This window comes from Marmota monax, unplaced genomic scaffold (assembly GCF_021218885.2).
Source record: "Marmota monax isolate L192 unplaced genomic scaffold, Marmota_monax_Labrador192_F-V1.1 WCK01_AAM20220418_F8-fsc00038, whole genome shotgun sequence".
In the NCBI taxonomy this organism is placed as follows: Eukaryota; Metazoa; Chordata; class Mammalia; order Rodentia; family Sciuridae; genus Marmota; species Marmota monax.
This window is the reverse complement of record NW_026692498.1, coordinates 7749655-7768427: the sequence shown is the minus strand read 5'-3', so window position 1 is coordinate 7768427 and position 18773 is coordinate 7749655. Positions and strand designations below refer to the sequence as shown.

Genomic DNA, 18773 nt, shown 5'->3' with positions numbered 1-18773 from the left:
GATGCTACAGTAAATGAAGAAAAATCATAGCCTAACAACGGAAAAGAAAAATACACAAATAACAGCTAATAAATAATGAACATCAGGGCTGCAGCTGTGACTGTCCCATGGGGCAGTCATTTTCACGCTTTCTGGTTATTTCAGCTTAATTGCCTCTTTTGAGCCAGGATTTTTTTTTGAGTATTTTTAAATTACCAAATTAAAATATTTTGATTATTTTTATTATGAATTTCTACTTTTGTTACAGTTATAACATTATCTTGAAATATCTAAAAAGCATGCCCCCTCTGTGGTACCAGGGATTGAACCCAAGGGCACTTAACCACTGAGACATATCTCCATCCTTTTTTTTTTTTATTGAGACTGGGTCTCACGAAGCTGGTTAGAGCCTAAGTTGCTGAGGTTGGCCTTGGGATCCTTCTGCCTCAGTCTCCAGAGTCACTGGGATTACAAGCATTGGTCACTCATGCCTGGTTGCATAGTTGTTGTTGTTTTTTTTTTTAATTTTTTTTTTTTTTTTTTTAGTTGTAGGTGGATACCTTTATTATTATTATTATTATTTTTATGTGGTGCTGAGCATCAAACCCAGTGCTTCACATGTGCTAGGACAGTGCTCTACCACTGAGTCAAAACCCCAGCCCCATAGTTGGTTTTAATGGGATATCTTCTGAGCTGTAGGGGCCAGAACTACACACAGATGTCAGACAGATGCTCCTGGTTTTATAGAACAATGTGATAGAGGGGGAAAAAAAAATACACATCTGGCCTTTATCTGCCATTCCTGACACAGAACTTCAAACATTCTTGGAATTTCCTGACAGGAGTGCCTTTTGTTGCTCAAAGTAAGCCTCTTGGGACCCTACCTGGATTAATGCTAACAAAGGGACCCATTGTCAGTCTTGAGAGCCCTGAGATAGCTTCACCTGAAAAACTTATCATCTCTGGCTGGGGTTGTGGCTCAGCCATAGAGTACTTGCCTTGCTTGTGCGCCTTGCATGTGCGAGGCCCTGGGATCCTCAGCACCGCATTAAAAATAAAGGTATTATGTCCAACTACAACTAAAAAATAAATATTAAAGGGGGGGGGCTGGGGTTGTGGCTCAGAGGAAAAGTGATCACCTAGCATGCATGAGGCACTGGGTTCGATCCTCAGCACCACATAAAAACTAAATAAAGGTATTGTGTCCACCTACAACTAAAGAATAAATGTTAAAAAAATAATAATAAAAAAAACCTATCATCTCAGCCAGGGAGGCGAAAGGGGCTGGAGATTGAGTTTAATCACATGGCCAGTGATTTAATTTATCTTGACTCTGTAATTAAACCTCAGTAGAAACTGAAAAAGGAGGGCTGGGAGTGTGGCTCAGTGGTAGAGTGCTTGCCTAGCATGTGTGAGGCACTGGGTTCAATTCTCAGCACCTTGTAAACAAACAAAATAGAGTTATTGTGTCCAGTTACAACTAAAATAAATAAATAAATAAATAGAAACAAAACTGAAAAAGGAGGCAGGGAAAGCTTCCAGGTTGGGGAATGTGGGGATGTGCCAGGAGGGTGGTACACCCTGACTCCCCAGGAAAGAAGCTCCTGGACTCAGGGTCCATCCAGCCTTTGCTGCCCTCTACCATGGAGTGAGCTCCATGGTGCTCCAAGTACTTTCCATAATTCTTTCCCCTGAACACCATGTTTGTTTGTTTTTTTTAATGTTGGCATACAAATATTTATTCACGTAAAGCCATGTTTATAGCTTCCCATTAAAGGTAATTTGTTTTGTGTGGTTTTTTTTTTTTAAAGAGAGAGAGAGGGAATTTTTTAATATTTATTTTTTAGTTATCGGCGGACACAACATCTTTGTTTGTATGTGGTGCTGAGGATCGAACCCGGGCCGCACGCATGCCAGGCAAGCCCGCTACCGCTTGAGCCACATCCCCAGCCCATAATTTGTTTTGTGTTTTGTTTGGGTACTGGAGATTGAACCCAGAGATACTCTACCTCTGAGCTACATTCCCAGTCCCCCAGACTTTTTTATTTATTTATATATTTGTTTTTTGAGACAGGGCTTCACTGGGTTGCTGAGGCTGGCCTGAAACTCCTGATCCCCCTGCCTCAGCCTCCCAAGCTGCTGGCATTACAGGTGTACACCCCCGTGCCTGACAGTTTTTGAGACAGTGCTTTGCTAAATTGCTGAGGCTAGCCTTGAACTTGTGATCCTCCTGCCTCAGCCTCCATAGTTGCTGGGATTACGGGCATGCACTGCCTTGCATGACTTAAAACAAAAAATTTCCACATTTGATACAAAAGGACGTGTGGCATCTAATGTGTTAGAAACTGAGTTGGACATTGCACACCCTGTGACTCCAACCCCCACCCTCCCCAAGAGCCAGAACATGACCAATCAATCCCTTTGCAGATTCCTGGGTCCTTCTTTGTGCCATCTCCATTCCCCTCAAACAGGCTGCCATTCGAATTTTGTACTTTACCTTCCTTAGACTTGAGACAGGTTCTTCCTAAATTGGCCAGACTAGCTTCGAACTTGGACTCTCCCTGCTTCGCCCTCCTGAGTTGCTGGGGTACAGGTGTGTGCCACCATGCCTAGCCTCCTCCCATGATTTTTGATATATTCGTCATGGGTATGCATGGCCAAACAGTAGATGGTTTCATTTGCTTATTTTTAAGCTTTACAGCATGCTGTCGCACTCTATAATTTGACACACTTCTGTTTTAATCTCTGAGGTTCACCTGTGGTGTTGCAGGCGCATGTCTCGGTACTCCAGGCCTCCCAGCAACCCCGTCTTCAGTTTAAGACATGGTTTACCTTAGGGAACCTCGAGCTCATCAAGTAAGGCTGCTTGTCCAGTCAAGGGCCCCGCTCAGAAACATCCTCTGCACCACGTCATACTCACTCCTCTTGGGGACCCCATGCACCTACAGCAAACAGCCACACATCAAGGGGTCTCTCCCCCTCGTCTATCACCACCAGATACACTTCTGGTAAGGGCCCGTTCCCTGAACAACTGAGATGACCAGATCTCTTCCTTATCCACACTGAGACTTAAAGAGGCTGGTCTCCCCATTCTGCAGGTTTCTGTCCACAGAGGCAATCTGACAATGGCCCTCACCATGACAAACACAGCCACCTCTGGCCCAGCATGCTGTTTCCAGGAGTTTATTCTCCAGAGACACCTGACTGTGCTGAGTGGCACTGACATAAGAATATTTATTGCAGCATTGTTTTAATATCAAAGTAGTAGAAACAACATAATTTTCCATCAGTAGGTATCTAGTTACAGTTCATTAACATTGGTTACGGAAACCCATACCATGGACCACCCTCAGCTATAAAAAAAACAACAAAGGGCAAAATAGATAATGGAAAGATCTTCCAGGATGTATTTTAAAAGGGCAAGGTCAGTATAACACACAGAGTATGTTACCATGTGTATAAGGAAGCAGCGGGGTGTGGATAAAGCATACTGAAACACTTAACCTATGTATAAATACTTCTAAAAGCGTTTTTTAAGTGACTGGAGACTGGGGAGCTGGCAGTTAGGTGAAAGGGACACTTTTCATTGTTGCATTTGAAAAACAAATTATGTGCCTTGACCAAAAGTTGTGTATAAACAAACACATAAATAAAGATTACATTTTTAGTATATATTCCCCGGCTTCTTGGCCATTCTTTGGCTCATAGCCTTGCCTTTCATGAGATGGGACTCCCCACCTCACACCTCGGCTTCAGGTCCAAACTGAGGGCTGGACGGCCTGCCACAAGGCGGCGCTGTCTGCTGCCTGTTGCTCTGAGGGCACCTGCACCCTGGGGCGTGAGCCTCTGCAGGGTGGGAGTTCACCTTCACCCACCTACGTCTGGCAAACCTCCAAGATATCTGGACAGGTGGAAGCTGGGGACACACTGTTCCCCTACCCTGCCACTCTTATCCCATCAGGTATCCCTTGATGGGCATCAACTTTCAGAGCTAGAAGGTGCCTCTCACCATCCTATGGGTCTCACCAGTAATGTGGGATGTACCCCTCACCTGGCCTAGGGCCCATTCCCTTGCTAGTCACTGGAAACAGCAGTCAGAGCTCTGCTGGAGGGTGGACAAGGGGACAAGTGTGACAACAAGGACCGCAAGTCTGTTCACAGGAACTGCCCTGTCCTGCCTCCCCCCATAGCTTTACTGAGTTGGCACTAACTGTTGTCCCCCAGGTGTGCAGGTCCAATGCCAACACTCACCTTTACCTGAGCCCGGGCCTTTGCTCCAGCTCTCCCCCGAGATCTGCCTGTGCCCCCAAACCCTCCCTCAGGGCGCCCGTCCTGCCTCCATGGCCTGCTGTGCGCAAAGGCTCTTGTCACAAGTAGCCACTCAGCACCTGGGCAACAGGATCCCTGGCTCGGTCACCCAGAGCCCTCTGAGGGGAACTCTGGTGACTGTAGGAGAACAAGGTAAAGTCGAACTGAGCCACAGGAGGACACCTGAGCTCTTGAGTTGTGCACAGCAAGGACGGCCCCTGCTCTGAGGGCTAGTCCTCATCCAGTGGTGACTTGAGAGCCTGGCACTGGGGCTACCTTGGGAGTGTGTGCCGATGGTCACGGGCCAATCTTCCCAGTCTAACCTGAAGGCCACGGGTAACGTTTCTGGCCTGACACGGGACACTGTGGTTAGTAGGAGTGGGAGAGCCCAGGTCACACAGCTGTCTCCATGGGCAGCAGCCTCTGGGGCTGGTGGAGCAGCCCTGGGGTGCCCTTCCTGGTGAGAGCTACAGGGAGCAGGGCTGCCCTGGATGACAGGCCCTTGTTCAGGCCCCTCCCCTGCATGAGTCTTTGGGGTGAAGGTGTCAAGCTGCCAGTCTGAGGGTAGCACTGCCCCTGAGGTGGCTGCTAGGGCCACGGGACTCCCAGCACTCTGGTGGCCCTGCCCTTCCATGGAGCATACACGGGAAGAACCAGGTGCCCACCCGGATGCGGGGAGAGAGGAGGAAGGAGATGAGGCGGGCTCAGCTCCGCACAGCCAGAGGGACAGTGGGGTAAACCAACCAGCTTTAATACCAACAGCACTCTCTCAAGTACACGTTCCCCAGGGCAGAGCCGGGGGGCTCCTGGCAGGAAGAGCGGAAAGGAAATGTGAACAAATGGAATGGATTGGCAGAGGAGCCCCCTCCTGCCCAGGGTCCCCTGCCAGGGATGGAGCTACCCATGGGGCAGGGGAGGCGACAGCAGCTTCCTCTGGTCCAGTTATTGCTAAGGCCTGGGGGGCTCTGCTGCTCACCCAGCCCTGACACCTCCCAGGATGGGTGTACCCCCGGCTCCAGCAGAGCCGACGCCTGGGCTCCTCTAATCTGGGAAGAGCCCAGTGGCCCAAAAGAGCAGGGAGGCCACTCAGTAGCTGCTCTGGTGGCCGGTGAGGATGTACAGGTTGCTGTGTGCCCCTGGGTTGTCGGTGGGAATGCTCTCCAGGATGATGTCTCTGAGGGAACACAAGCGGTGAGTGGGGCAGGGGAGAGGCCTGTCCATCCTCCCTCTGCCTCAGGGGCCTCTGAAGGGGAGGCTGGGTGTCCCCGCTTACCTGTGGGCTCCCAGGACTCGGAAGATCCTTGTCTCATCTGTGATCTCCTGGGTCACCTGGGAGACAAAGGGTGTTAAGACCACCCCTCAGATCCTCTCTAAAGGGGCAGGGACATCCGAGTCCCAGTCCCACTCACCTCGTTGGTGTCCAGGCTGCGGCCTTGCATGCCATGGCTCCAGAAGGCCAGCACGCTGTCCTGCAGGCACACTGGCGGGGGGCGGGGGGTTGGCTCCGTCAGCCCCCACCTGACCTCAGGCAGTTGGCTCCTACAGCCCCACCAGGACACAGGTCTGGACCACAGAGGTCCTCACTGAATTTAGGTGACCAGGGTGGTTTCCAAGAGGGGCCAGGGATGCTGCCTCCTCCCCACACTGCTAGCCCCAGGCCCTGGGCCACTTTCTGTGCTGGGAGTCAGGGACACTGCTGTGGCCCACCTCTGGCTCACTCACCCACAGTCTCGATGGGAAAGTCGAACGTCAGCTCAGGAGCCAGGGTGGCCGTGGGCTCGCCCTGCAGGTTGACGATCCTCACACAGCCTGCAGAGGGGGGATGGTGGGCCTCCCTCCAGGAAGGCAGCCCCACACAGCCTCCTCACACCGCTCTGTGCTGCCCCCAGCCCTAGTCCCAGAGACACTCACGTTCAAAGCTGACCAGGACTGTATCCCTGTCCACCTGGATCACCTGCTGGGCTGGGCCTGGGATCCCCTCTGTGGGCAGAGAGAGGAGACAGGGCCTGGCTGAGCCACCAGCCTGCTCTGACCCCCAGAGAACACGGGGGACATGCACCAGACAGCCCTTGGCCATGAGTGCATTCCAGCCTCATACCACCAGTGGGGACAAGATACCTCATCTACTCAGACAAGGTAAGGGACCTGTCCTTGGGCTCCTGGGGCCAGAGGAGGCATCCCAGGGAGAGCTCTAGTTGGGCAAACCGGGTTTAAGACTCAGTTCCCATGTGACCTGGAACAAGTCACTGTGCCTCTCTGAGCTCTGGTTCTTCCTGGTAACCCAGGCCTGAGGACACCTGATCTGCAGGGTGGCTGTGACAATCTGCAGTGAGATCCTGCAAGTGAGGCCTCTGGCCAGGATCTTGCCCAGCGGGCCTCAGTCCACATGTGCTTACCCACTGCCCCTGAGCTGTCCCCACGCCCAGCGTCCTGCCTCCCTGCTGAAAATGGAGGCCTCTAGTCCTGCCCCCCCCCCCCCCCCCCCCGCAGACCTGCTGCTTCCCACGGCCCCTGCCACAGCCTGAGCATGTCAACCACTTTTTTCTCAGCTGCATGCCCTCTGGTCTAATGAAAGCAAACAAAGGAAACCCTACCCCACCCCCTTTTTCTGGTTTTGGGGATTGAACCCAGAGGTTTGCTTTACCACCGAGCTCTATTTATTTATTTTTAAATTTAAGAGAAAAAAAATTTTTACTTGTAGATAGACACAATACCTTTATTTTGTTTATTTTTTTAATGTGGTGCTGAGGATGGAACCCAGTGCCTCGCGTGCTAGGCAAGCGCTCTACCACCAAGCTACAACCTCAGCCCCTCGTTTATTTATTTATTTACTTTTAATATTTTTTAGTTGTTGATGGACCTTTATTTTATTTATTCATATTTGGTGCTGAGAATCGAACCCAGTGCTTCACACATGCTAGGCAAGCGCACTTCCTCTGAGCTACAACAGAAACTCCCTTATTTGTTTATTTAGGTGGACACAATGACTTTATTTTACTTTATGGGGTGCTGGGGATCGAACCCAGGGCCTCGCACATGGCAGGTGAGCGCTCTACCTCTGAGCCACAACCCCAGCCCCTCCCTTATTTATTTTTGAGACAGGGTCTTGCTAAGTTGCTGAGGGCCTCCACTGAATTACTAAGGCTTACCTCGAACCTGTGACCCTCCTGCCTCAGCCTCCCAAGTCACTGGGATCACATGCGTGAACCATGCACCCAGCTTCCTTCTCTGCTTTTTTTGTTTGTTTGTTTTTGAGACAGGATCTCATTATGCTGCCCAAGAGGGCCTCAAACTCCTGGGCAAGCCATCCTCCCACCTGAGCCTACCAAGTAGCTGTGCCTACAGACACCCTGATGGCACCCAGTTCAGTCTAAGGAAGTCTTTGATGGAAGCCAAGCTGAAGCACGTTACCGGGAGGCTGCGAGGTCTCTGTGGAGTCACCTCTGGCTCTGCTGTGCCCCACCTCTGACTCATTCACCTGGCATCCTGCTTGGGGATCTCAGAACCTGGTCCTCTCTTCCTCCCCGCTCTCTCACATACGTACACCCCAAGCCCACCCAGCAGCCCTGCCCTCCACTCACCAGGTGGGATGAGGATGTCAGGGGTCAGGCCAGCCTCCAGGGGCAGGATGTGGAAAAGGACACGGCAGCCAGGTCCCGCGGGCCCCTCAGCTCCCACACACACCTGCGGCAACTCCTTCCCTTCCAGCACCAACGGCTCCAGCATTGCAGCAGGGCTGGGCAGGGGGCTGGAGAAGTTCTGGGGGCGGCAGGGATGCCTGGGTCTCTGTGTCTCCCCTAGGTCCCCTGCCACCCACCTGAGCCTCCCCGGGACCCGCACCTTCAGCAGCAGGAACTTCTGCAGCGGCTCATACCACTGCAGCAGGAGCAGGCTGGCGGGTAAGGCGGCCAGCAGGAAGGTGGCGCCCGTGTAGGGGTTCCGCACTGCGGGGAAACGGGGGTCAGCGGGGGCTAGGCCTCACCCACTTCCAGGCCGCGCGAGCCAGCTCTTACCCACACGACACTGCAGGCAGCCTTTGGTGTCAGGAATCTTGGTAGACAGGGCAAAGCGCCTGTAGGAGTGACAACCAGGACATTTGTGTGGGGAGTTGTCCGTGGGCAAGGTCCCCTCGGATCCTCAAGAGGTGGCAAGTATCACATTCCTGCCTTTTTTTTCTTTCCCAGTTCTGGGGATTAAACCCAGGGTGCTCTATGACTGAGCTGCATCCCCAGGCCTTCATATTTTTTGAGATGGGTCTCCCTAAATTACAAAGCTGGCCTTGAACTTGCAATCCTCCTGCCTCAGCCTCCTGGGTTGCTAGGATTTACAGGCATGCATTACCTCGCTCTGGCTCATCTTCCCACTTTACAGGTAGAAGACTGAGGCTCAGAGAGGCAAAGCAACTTGCTTTTCACAGCTGGAAGGGACAGAGGATCTACAGCCCTGTTGTGTCTGTCTAGTATGCAGTGTCCCCATAGACTCTGGGGGGGGGGGGGTTGGATCACAAAACTACACCTAGTGCTGTGTGGCTTTGGACAAGTTACTCCACCTCTCTGTGCCTCAATTTCCTCATCTGTATGATGGGCATATCACTGGAGCCCACCTCAAAGGCTCATAGCAAGGCTTAAATGAGTTAATGCAGAGGGGCACTTGCACCCAGGATCATTACTTCTCTGCTGTTTTGAGTCACTGTACCTCCTTTTTAGGCAAAGGCAAGGCATATAGAAGTGAAGAGATTATGGAGGGTCAGGAATCGAGGTGAGATCTGATTCTCCCACACTGCACAGAGCACACGTGGCCCATTTCACAGATGGGCAAACAGGCCCAGGGAAGGGCAAGGACTTCTAATAGCAAATGGCATGCCTTTTACAGCCCTGCAGGACCAGTGGGTGGTCTGTCTTGTTGCCTGGGAGAAGAGGTGGGGGTGGTCATTAAAGGGGTGCTTGCCTTGATCATGGGGAGCTCCCCAACCCCCAGGGGACCCTCTGAGCCTGTTTCCTCCTCTGGGGAACAGGGCTACCTGTGGTCCTGCCACTTCCATCCAGTGGCCAGGCCCTGTCTGCACCTCTGCCAGGATGCAGGCCCCTGGGAGGAAGCTGGCGTCTGCCCCTCCCTGCCCTCTGCCCTCCTTCTTCCTCCCACTCTTCTCCAGCTGACCTTCGGGCGAGACACTGGCATTTATTTTGTATTTGATTTTTCCTCCAAACAACTATGGTTTTCCCTCCTCCACGTTCCGAGTGGACCCTGTGACTCTGCGGTTTCCCACAGACGCGGGGCTCGTAGGAGCTCCAGTGGTCTGCTTCCTGCAGGTCCAGGGCCAAAGCAGAGGCTCCCTTGCTGACCCAGCTCAGGAAGGGAGGCCCTGAGGCCACTGAGCACCAGGTGCAGTCCCAGGGACTCGAGGGAACACCACAGGAAGGACCTGGCCCTCCCAGTCCCCAGCTGGTGCTGCCACTGTCCTGGTTGGCCCCATCCTTCTTGCTTGGCGCACCAGCTTCTAGAACCATCCACTGAGCCCACAGCCTGGCCTGCTCTCCTTAGAGCACCAGCACCCTCCAGCCATGAACCAACGAGATCTCACTTGCACGGCAAATAAGCGCCTTTTTTTTTTTTTTAAGTTAGTGGTACTGGAGGTTGAACCCAGAGACTCACACACGCTAGGCAAGTGCTCTAGCCCCGAGCAACACCCCCAGCCCCTCTTTTTTTAAGACAGAGTCTTGCGAAGGTGCCCAGGCTGGCCTCGAACTTGTGATCCTCCTGCCTCAGCCTCCCAAGCAGCTGAGATTACAGCATGTGAATAAGCATGTTAACGTGACAAAATTGAATTCAGCTCCCTCTGAAACCTGCTACGCCCACGGCTGATGACAGCTCCATCCTTCCCACTGCCCAGCCAAGGCCTTGGGGCCAACCTTGACCCCCTTTCTCTTCCATCCACCGTCTGTCATCAGGAAATCCTGTTGGCTCAACTTGCAAAACAGCCAGAATGGGACCGGTTTTCACTTCCTCCACTGCCACCCGGGTCCACCCGACCATCACCTCCTACCTGCCCCGTGACAGCCTCCAGACAGGTCCCCACTTCTACCCTCACCCACTTCAGCCTCTCCTCCACTCCGAGCTGAAGAATCCCTGGAGATCTCAAGGTGTGACTCCTTGGCAGTGGCCCCCGGGCTTCTCTGAGTCAAAGGCAAAAGCCTCCCTGTGGCCACAGGGCCCTCCCTGATCGCCTCCCGTTCACGCCATCCTCCTGGCCACTCAGACTGCCCTGCTGTTCCTCGGGCAGGCCAGGCCCACTTCTGCCGTCCCCACGAGCCACAGGGCCGGCTCCCTCAGCTCCTCCAGGTCTTTGCACTTTACCAGAGGAGCCTCTCAGAGCACCTGGTTAAAGCCCCAGGCTGAGCGAGCTGGGTGCGGTGGCACACGCCTGTAATCCTAGCAACTCAGGAGGCTGAAGCAGGAGGTGCTCACAAGTTCGAGGCCAGTCTCAGTAACTTAGTGAGACCCTGTCTCAAAATAAAAAGTGAAAAAGGACTGGGGACCAAGCTCAGTGCTAAAGCGCCCCTGGGTTCAATCCCTTGTACCAAAAAAATAAAAATAAAAAATAAATTTTAAAATCAAATAAGTAAAAAGGGCAGGCTAGGGATGTGGCTCAGTGGAAAAGTACTTTCCCACCATGTGCTCCGCCCTGGGTCCAATTCCCACGACTCAAAGACAAAATGATAAACCAAAGCCAGGGTTGGCACCGGCCCGGCCCTCCTCCACCCGCTCTTTTCCCAAACAGCCTCCGTTTTCTGGTTGCCTATCGTCTGCCTCCCACCACAAGCAAGTGATGTGGGGACAAGGGGCAGTGTCCCTTTAACGCAGAGGCCCCAGAACAGTACATGGCACGCACACAGTGTCAACACTAGTGGCCTAGGCGATCTGCTCCCCCACCAGCCCCCAGGCTCTGCCACTCCACCTCCTAAATGGCTCCAGCCATCAGGCCCTCACCAGGGCCTAGCCCAACCTGCGCCCTGGGCCACCGCACCAGCCTCCTTCCAGCTGTCACCTCCCCTCCTCCGATTCACCCTCCCACTGTCCACCACAGCCCTCCCCAGCAGATGTGCCTGGTCTTTATCCGCCCAGTATCTCTTCTTTTTGGCAAGAGGACCCTATGTTCCTCTGCGTGGGGCTAATGAGCCCCCTCTACCACCCCCAGTCTTCTGGAGTGGACGGGTGACGGTGACCCAGGCCTGGCCATTGGCGCTCCTCACCCGCTGGCCCCAGACGCTGGATCAGGGGTGAGCAGGCACTTAAGCTGGAAAAAAAAATGCCAATCAGCCCTGGTGCTTTTGTGAGGATGCCTGAGAAATGGCGGTCCTGGTTCTAGAAGAACGCTGGCCTAGGCCTGTGGGTGGCCATCACCTGACAAGAAAGTCAGCTTGAGAATAAAGGCAACGAGAGGAAACAAAGCCGAGAAACTGAATCCTGCTGGTTCCATTTAAGCCTGGATCCAGCTGAGCCTGAAGCCCACATGACTCCTGCACTTTCAGTTACACGAGCTGTTCAACTCCTTTCTGTGCTTAAGCCAGTGAGGTGAATCACCTACAGCAGGAAGAATCCTGATGGGCCCACAGACGGGTCCTCTTAAAATGCTGACAGTAGCTGGACATGGTGGCTGAGGTGGGAAGACTGCCAGTTTGAGCTCAGCCTGGGCAACGTGACAAGATCCTATCTGTCTCTTTCTGTGGTTCTGGGGATCGAACCCGGGGTGATCTACCACAGAGCCCTACCCCCAGCCCCATTTTCTACTTTTGTTGGTGCTCTACTGTGCCCAGCTCCCCCCAGCCGTTTTTAAATTTTATTTTGAGACAGGGTCTTGATAAGTGGATGAGGCCAGCCTGGAACTTGCCATTCTCCTGCCTCAGCCTCTCAAACCGCTGAGTTTCAGGTTTGTGCCACAATGCCGAGTGGAGACACTAACTCAAAAAGATAAACAATAGCTGGGCCTGGTGGCGCACGCCTGCAATCCAGCAGCTCAGGAGGAGGCTGAGGCACGAGGATTGAGAGTTCACATCAACCTTGGCAACTTAGCAAGGCGCTAAGCAACTCAGTGAGACCCTAAAATGCCAAAAAAGGGCTGAGGATGGGCTCAGTGGGTAAGTGCCCTTAGGCTCAATCCCTGGTTCCAATAAAATAAAATAATATAAAATGTAATAATAACATGCTGCCAACGCTGCCACCAGTCAGACAAATCCCAAAACCTGGGACAGAAGGCAGAGGATGGGCTTGGCCCCCTGGGGGCTTCCTCAGCTCCTGGACCCAAACTCAGAGCACCCAGGTCTGCAGGCTGCATCCGCTCTCCCCTCTGCCTGGAATCCCTACCCGGGCCACCTGGAACCTTCCAGCACTCTGAAACCCTACGAGCTCGCCTGGTCTCACTGAAGCCTCCTGGCCCCTAGTGATCTCCCTCCAGATCCGCCTAGTCCTGGTTGCTAACTGTCTGCCGCCCCCGTATGCATCTCCCTTCTTTCTGGAAAGCAAGGACTCGCTTGACGACTTATGTCCCCAAGCCCAGCAGAAGTGCTCCATGAAGGCTAATCGGTGGGACAAAGCCCCACATCCTGAGCCACAGCCCCACCATCCACAAATGCCCTTTCATATCTGCACTGTCCTCTTCCTGCCTCCCAAGAAGCCTGGGGCAAGGGGAGGAGAGGCCACCAACTCTAGTAATCAGGAGGAAAATGGGGCTCAGGGAGGTGACATGTTTAAGTGACATATCTAAGACCACAACAGCCCTCACCTGGGAATGATGCGCTGGGTGAGGCGGTTGGCGGGGATGGAGAGGGGGGCCTGCTGCTGGAGTCTCCGCTGTTCAAACAGGCCCGGGAGGTCATGCGCCCAGATGTGCGTGGATTTCCCTGCAGGGAGGGAGGAGGCGGCCTCAGAGAGGATGAATGTGGCATCCCTCCTCCCGCCTCCACTTCCCACCTCCTACCTGAGAGTGACAGCAGCACATTGTTCACACAGTAGAGCCAGGAGCAGCGGTGCGAGATGAGCTGGAGCCACAGAGGCAGGGGACAGGTGGTCAGCCCCAGGGCCCAGGGCCTCCACCCCCCGCAGCTGGCCGACCTCACCTTCTCCAGCGTGTCCTCGTGCAGTTCGTGCAGGTTGAGGGTATAGATGCCTTCCTCGGCCCCCACCACCAGGAACTGGTCTGCAGGTCGGGGCACGTCAGAGGCTGGCCACGCCCCCTGGCTCAAGCCCCGGATCCAGGTGAAGCCTCTCCCCCGACCTGGCCTACCTCGAGTAACGGGGTGAATCCAGGTGACAGCAGCATGGATCCGCAAGGGGCAGCCATTGAAGACCTTGGAGAAGCAGGCACCCATCTGCAGAGGCAGGGAGGGGCAGTGAGGGCGCCGCGGGCAGTGGGGAGCAGGGCTGCAGGGGCTGTGGGCGAACACTTACGTGCACCTTGGGGGTCGGGGGGAGACCATGGCAGGATGACCTCTGGGAGGGAGGGGGAGAGTCAGGGCTGAGGTGAGCCCCGCAGCCTACCTCCCCACCCCCATGTAGGCCCCTCACCTCAGGATCTTCCCGCTGCTTCATGGTGGCCCAGGCAGTGGGCAGGAGTGGAGGGCTGCCAGGGCCAGGAGGAGCTGGGGCCAGGGTTCCTGCAGGCACAGGCCACAGTGATTTCCAGCCCTTACCCTCGCCCTGGGCCTGCCTCTGCCTCCTTGGCCTCCAGAGCCCAGGACTCACCTGGGGGGCTGGGCAGAGGGGCCTCAACTGTGGGCTCAGTGGGGGGCAGCCCCAAGAATGGAGCCCGCTTGATGGTTCCCATGGCATTATCTGGGGAGTCCAGCTCCTGGCAAGAGGCCCCAGCCGGCTGTTAGTAGATGACCCTGCCCCAGCCCAATCACCCCTCTGCACACTCTCCCACTCCCCAGCCCTTCTCCCACCACTCCGCACCTGGAGCTCGGAGGCTGGCCGAATGGTCAGGCTTCTGCAGAGACAAAGCAAAGAGCAGCGAGTGTGAGACGGGCCTGGCGGTCCCTGCCCTGCCCACCCGAGGTTAGCAACCAGGACTAGGCGGATCTGGAGGGAGACCACTAGGGGCCACCAGCCCCTCACCTTTCCTCCAGGGCCTCCTGGACTGACTGCAGCAGGCTCCTGGTGGAGGGACAGGGGTCAGAGGTCAGCCTCACCGCTGTCCCCACCCCCCACCCCGTGACTTCCCCTCCGTCACTCACCCACTCAGCTCCTCCTTCCCCAGCAGCGTCCACTCTTCCTCCCACTGGGGGAAACCGCGTCAGAGAGATGGGGCAGGCGGAGGGAGAGAGGCAGAGAGTGATCAAGACACTGCCGGACAGACGACAGACAGATGGAAAGTGCAAACATAGCAGGCAAGAGACAGAGGGCCTGAGATGGTGAGTGTGACAAACAGGAAGGAGAAAGGGACAGACATGCAGAGGATGGCTTAGGGAGGGCCACTAGATGCAAGACAGCTTCTGATGGTGACGGAGACAGACAGCAGAGACCTCAGTGACACATCAGTGACAGATGCTGGGAAGCGTGGCTTGACAGGGGCAGGTAGCACGGGGGTCGGCTCTGTGACAGGCCCCTTTTCAGACAGGTATGGTCATCTTGCCACACTCCAGCCCACTGAGCAAAGAACTTGGCCCCAGAAGAAGCCCCTGGCCCCTGGGGCCCTGCTGAGGTGCTCAGCCTAGTCGGCCCAACCCCCCCCCCCCGGGCTGTCCCCCTCCCGCAGCCACCCCTCACCGGCTCATTCAGGGGGTCCGTCTCCTTCCTGCGTGGGGCGCCAAATTTCACCTGGTGAACTGGGGGGCCCAGAGTACAGGGTGAGGGGCACAGCTTAGGACTGAGCCCCCCACACCTAATCTGAGCCGTGTCTCCCTGCCAGAGGACTCACACTGGATCTCGGAGGGGGTCCTCTCAGCAGGGCCGTGCTGCCCCCGGGAGTGGATGGTGTCTGGGAACATGTCGTAGGTCTAAAAAAGAACAAGCATGATGGACACCTGGGGGCCTCACCCGCTGCCAGGAAGTCTTCCAGGTTCTTTATACCATGGGTGTGCTTTACTTCCCCAATCCACTGAGGTTCCTATGAGGTAAAACAGCATCCCCATTTCCCAGATGGGAAAACTGGCACAAAGAGGTCAAGTAACTTGCCAAGGATCACACATAAAGCAAGAAGGCTTAGTCACGGTCATGGTCAGTTTGGGCCCAAGGCAGGAACTTATCAAGTGGTTATTAAAGGGAAGCCAGACCCAGCCGGGAATGATTCCTGATGGGCAGGCTCAGCTGAAGGGAGGCTCTCTGTGCTGGAACTAGGCAACTTACAGGGACCTTGACGATATCACCTTGGGTACCTCCTCCTTACCTGGGCAGGCCAAAGCCCATTTCCCAGCATTCTCTCAACTTACCTCCAGCTCACAGTCCTCAGGGGAGGGGGTTCCCAGGTGGGGGTCACTGGCCTTGTCCAGGAGCTGTGTGAGGAGGGCCCGTGGGAGGTGCTGGGTTGTGAATGGGTGCTGGAGGATGGAGGGGTGATCAGACTGGGCCCTGTCAAGCATGCCCGGCTTTGAAGCATCAGGCCCCAGAACCGTCCCCTTCTCCTACCTGCAGAAGCTTCTCAGCCGTTGGCCTCTTCTTGGGGTTCTTGGTTAAGGCCAGTTTGAGGAAGTGGTGGAAATTCTGGGTCCTGGTGGGCACAAGAGCCACCGCCCCAGCCCAGGTTAGGCCTCGGGTCGGGCATCCTGCCAGCTGTCCTGCCAGCCCAGGACTGACGGCCCGCCCAGGAGGTAGCTGCCTGTCAACATGGCTGTTGTGATATGGCAGCAACTCCAGCCCAGTCATCTGCCCTTCTTTCCTGTCCACACCGGTCCCCCTTGCCCAGACCATCACTCAAATGGTCTGTGGGGGCCTGAAAAGCAGGGCTCTTGACTCCATGCCTGCCCTGGGAGTCAGGGGTCCCAGCAGCGGGGAGAGGAGGGTCCTCACCAGCGTGTCTTGTCTCTCAGCTTGGGTGGCTGAAAGCTGCTCTTTGACATGAGCATCAAGGCCCTGTGGAAGATGGGAGGTCAGGGTCAAGGGTCAGCAGAGCAAGGGGCAGGCGAGGGGCAGGTATGAGGCTGACCTCATGGGGTGCAGATGGAAGAGGGGTGGCTGCAGCTCGCCCAGCTCAATGGCAGTGATGCCCAGGGCCCAGACATCACACAGCTCATTGTAGCCACCCTTGCGCTCCACCGCTGCCACCTCCGGAGCCATCCTAGAGGAGAGCACAGATGGCATGGCCAGGTGCCCACCCTTCTGCCCAGGGTACAGCCCAGCCTTCTGCCCGGGGTACAGCCTCACCAGTATGGAGTCCCAATGAAAGACTTCCTCTTGGCCACAGATGCCGTCAGCTCGCCCGACACCCCGAAGTCAGCTGCAAGGAAGAACAGCTGCTCTCCCAGCCTCTGTCCCACTTGCCAGCCACCCCAGGGCTCAGGCTCAGATGGGCAGGTGGCCCAGGTCCAGCCACAGCTGCCACAGGCCTGAGGCCAGGCAGGTCCCTTGGAGGGGCTGGGTACCCTCTATCCCTGACTGAGTGCCTGGTCCCGCCTCAGCCTCCACCGAGACCAACCTCATCCAACTTCCAGCAAGTAGGAAGTGCTGCTGCGTTTCTAAGCGGGGAAACTGAGGCCCAAGCAGTAAAGTGGCTTGCCCCCGGTAACCCGGCACCTGTGGTTTCCAGGGCTCCCACTGAACCCTCACCCTGACTGCATTCCCGGTACTGACCCAGCTTGACATCTCCCTGGAGAGTGAGGAGAAGGTTGGCTCCCTGTGGGGATGGAGGAGAGAGAATCCCGTCGTCTGGTGTCCCCAAGGCCGCCTCCTCCCCCCTCACCATGCCTTCGGTCCACTCCTACCTTGATGTCTCTGTGGATCTTCCCCTGAGAATGCAAGTGGTGGAGTCCCTGGGGACAAAGAGGCATCCCTGAGGGCAGCCCCCTAGTACTCTCCCCTCCCCTCCGCCCCTTTTCAGGACTGGGCCCCCCACCCAAGCCGCTTCCTCCTCCCCACTCCCCAAACAGGAAGTGACTGAGCCAAGAGGGAAATGGGCTGCTTCCGGCAACAGGCCTGAGGCCCCTTCCCTCCAGGACCCACAGACCCTGGGGCCAGCCCTGCCTGAGGCACTCTACCCTCCCACCACTGGTCAGCTGGCTCCACGGAGTGTGGGTAGCTGACGGGCATAGCTACCTTCAGTGCCTCTCGGCAGACATATGCAATCTGCCGTTCTTCTAGGGGCCCAGTGGCTGAAATGGAAAGGGCGAGGGGCTGACACAGGAGTCTCCAGGATATGCAACCCTCCCAACTACCCAGTGCTTTCACCAAGCACCACTATGTCAAGAGGTAGTAGCCACATCCCCTCCCAGCACAGTCTGGGATTCTGAGCCCAGAGAAGGAGAGCATTTCTCTCAAGGTCACACAGCCAGTCAGGAGTGAAGAGGAGCCCAAGTCCATCTTGGACTCCCTCTCTTTCCCCCATATTGGGGTGGGGGGAAGGCCATGGCCCTTTGAAGCCTAGAGCCTGGCCCTCACCGTGGTAAATCTCCTGCAGAGACCCCCCTCCGCAGAACTCCATGCAGATCCACAAGCGGTCATTCCTGGGGGGACACAGAGCTGGGGGTGGGCACACAGCAGGCCATATGGGGGCTGCCTGGGGCAGAGGATAAAGCAACCTCACCTGAGGTAGCTGCCAATGTAGGCCACCACATTGGGGTGGCGGCACTCACGAAGGATGGTGATTTCCTGCTGGAGGGAACTGATGTCGTCCCCTGAGGAGCACAAGGCATCATGGGGTGGTGGGTAAGGGTCGCCCTGACTTAGTGTCCCCATCTGCAAAATGGGCAGAGTGCCTGTTCCTCGGCCAGACAGGTGCCAGGCCACAGCTCCTCCTGGAGCCTGCCTCTCAGGGGGTCTAGAAATGTCAACTCTTCGCCCCCGCCCGCGCCCGGCCTCTCTCCAGCGCAGAGGCCCCGCCCGGGCCCTCACCTGGGTCTAGCTTGACGATCTTCACGGCGGCCAGTTCCGACGTGACGGTGTCGCGGGCCTGCCGGCGGAGGGGAAGAAGCGGGATGGGAGGGGGCGGGGCTGGGGGCTGGCGTCCGCGGCGGGCGCGGGAGCGGGCACCCCCCTCCCCGCGCTCCCGCCCGTTCTGCCGCCCGGCGCACCTTGTACACGTCGCCATAGGTCCCGGCCCCCACGCGTTGCAGCAGCTCGAAGCGGTCCCGCGGATCCTGCAGTGACACATCCCGCAGCAGCGCCATGGCCCGGCGCCCGGCGGGCGCGAGCTGCGGAGCCGGCGCGGGGCGGCGCGGGGCGGGGCGGGGCGGGCGCCGGTGGCTCCGAGGCCGCGGGGGCGGGGCCGGGGCCCAGGGGCGGGGCCATGCCAGGGATGCCCCGCCGCCCGGCCGGGAGGAGGCGCCCGCGGGACAGGCCCT

The 18773-nt window shown here is 56.2% G+C and overlaps 1 protein-coding gene and 1 non-coding gene across 4 annotated transcripts; both read right to left on the bottom strand.

Annotated features, from left to right (window-relative positions):
- Positions 1-5017: 5017 nt before the first annotated feature.
- Map4k2 (mitogen-activated protein kinase kinase kinase kinase 2) lies at positions 5018-18647 on the bottom strand. Of its 3 annotated transcripts, none has more exons than XM_046445319.1 (32): positions 18504-18647; positions 18325-18382; positions 18017-18107; positions 17872-17936; positions 17530-17585; positions 17199-17246; positions 17068-17110; positions 16642-16714; positions 16424-16555; positions 16288-16350; positions 15907-15988; positions 15711-15818; positions 15200-15278; positions 15049-15107; positions 14517-14560; positions 14398-14436; positions 14236-14269; positions 14026-14131; positions 13849-13937; positions 13732-13773; positions 13568-13652; positions 13401-13480; positions 13262-13322; positions 13067-13184; positions 8301-8359; positions 8128-8231; positions 7869-8046; positions 6199-6267; positions 6010-6096; positions 5697-5767; positions 5561-5616; positions 5018-5461 (listed from the first exon to the last, which is right to left on the bottom strand). In XM_046445319.1, exons 1-32 carry the CDS (start codon positions 18597-18599, stop codon positions 5374-5376), a joined length of 2463 nt encoding a protein of 820 aa, XP_046301275.1. In that variant the 5' UTR covers positions 18600-18647; the 3' UTR covers positions 5018-5373. The 3 variants fall into 3 exon arrangements, with proteins under 3 accessions (XP_046301275.1, XP_046301276.1, XP_058435469.1); XM_046445320.1 differs by having other exon boundaries at positions 15711-15773; XM_058579486.1 differs by lacking the exon at positions 17530-17585 and having other exon boundaries at positions 18504-18586.
- Positions 7289-7361, bottom strand: Trnag-gcc (transfer RNA glycine (anticodon GCC)). The gene has a single exon. It is a non-coding gene; the product is annotated as a tRNA-Gly (tRNA).
- Positions 18648-18773: the final 126 nt, after the last annotated feature.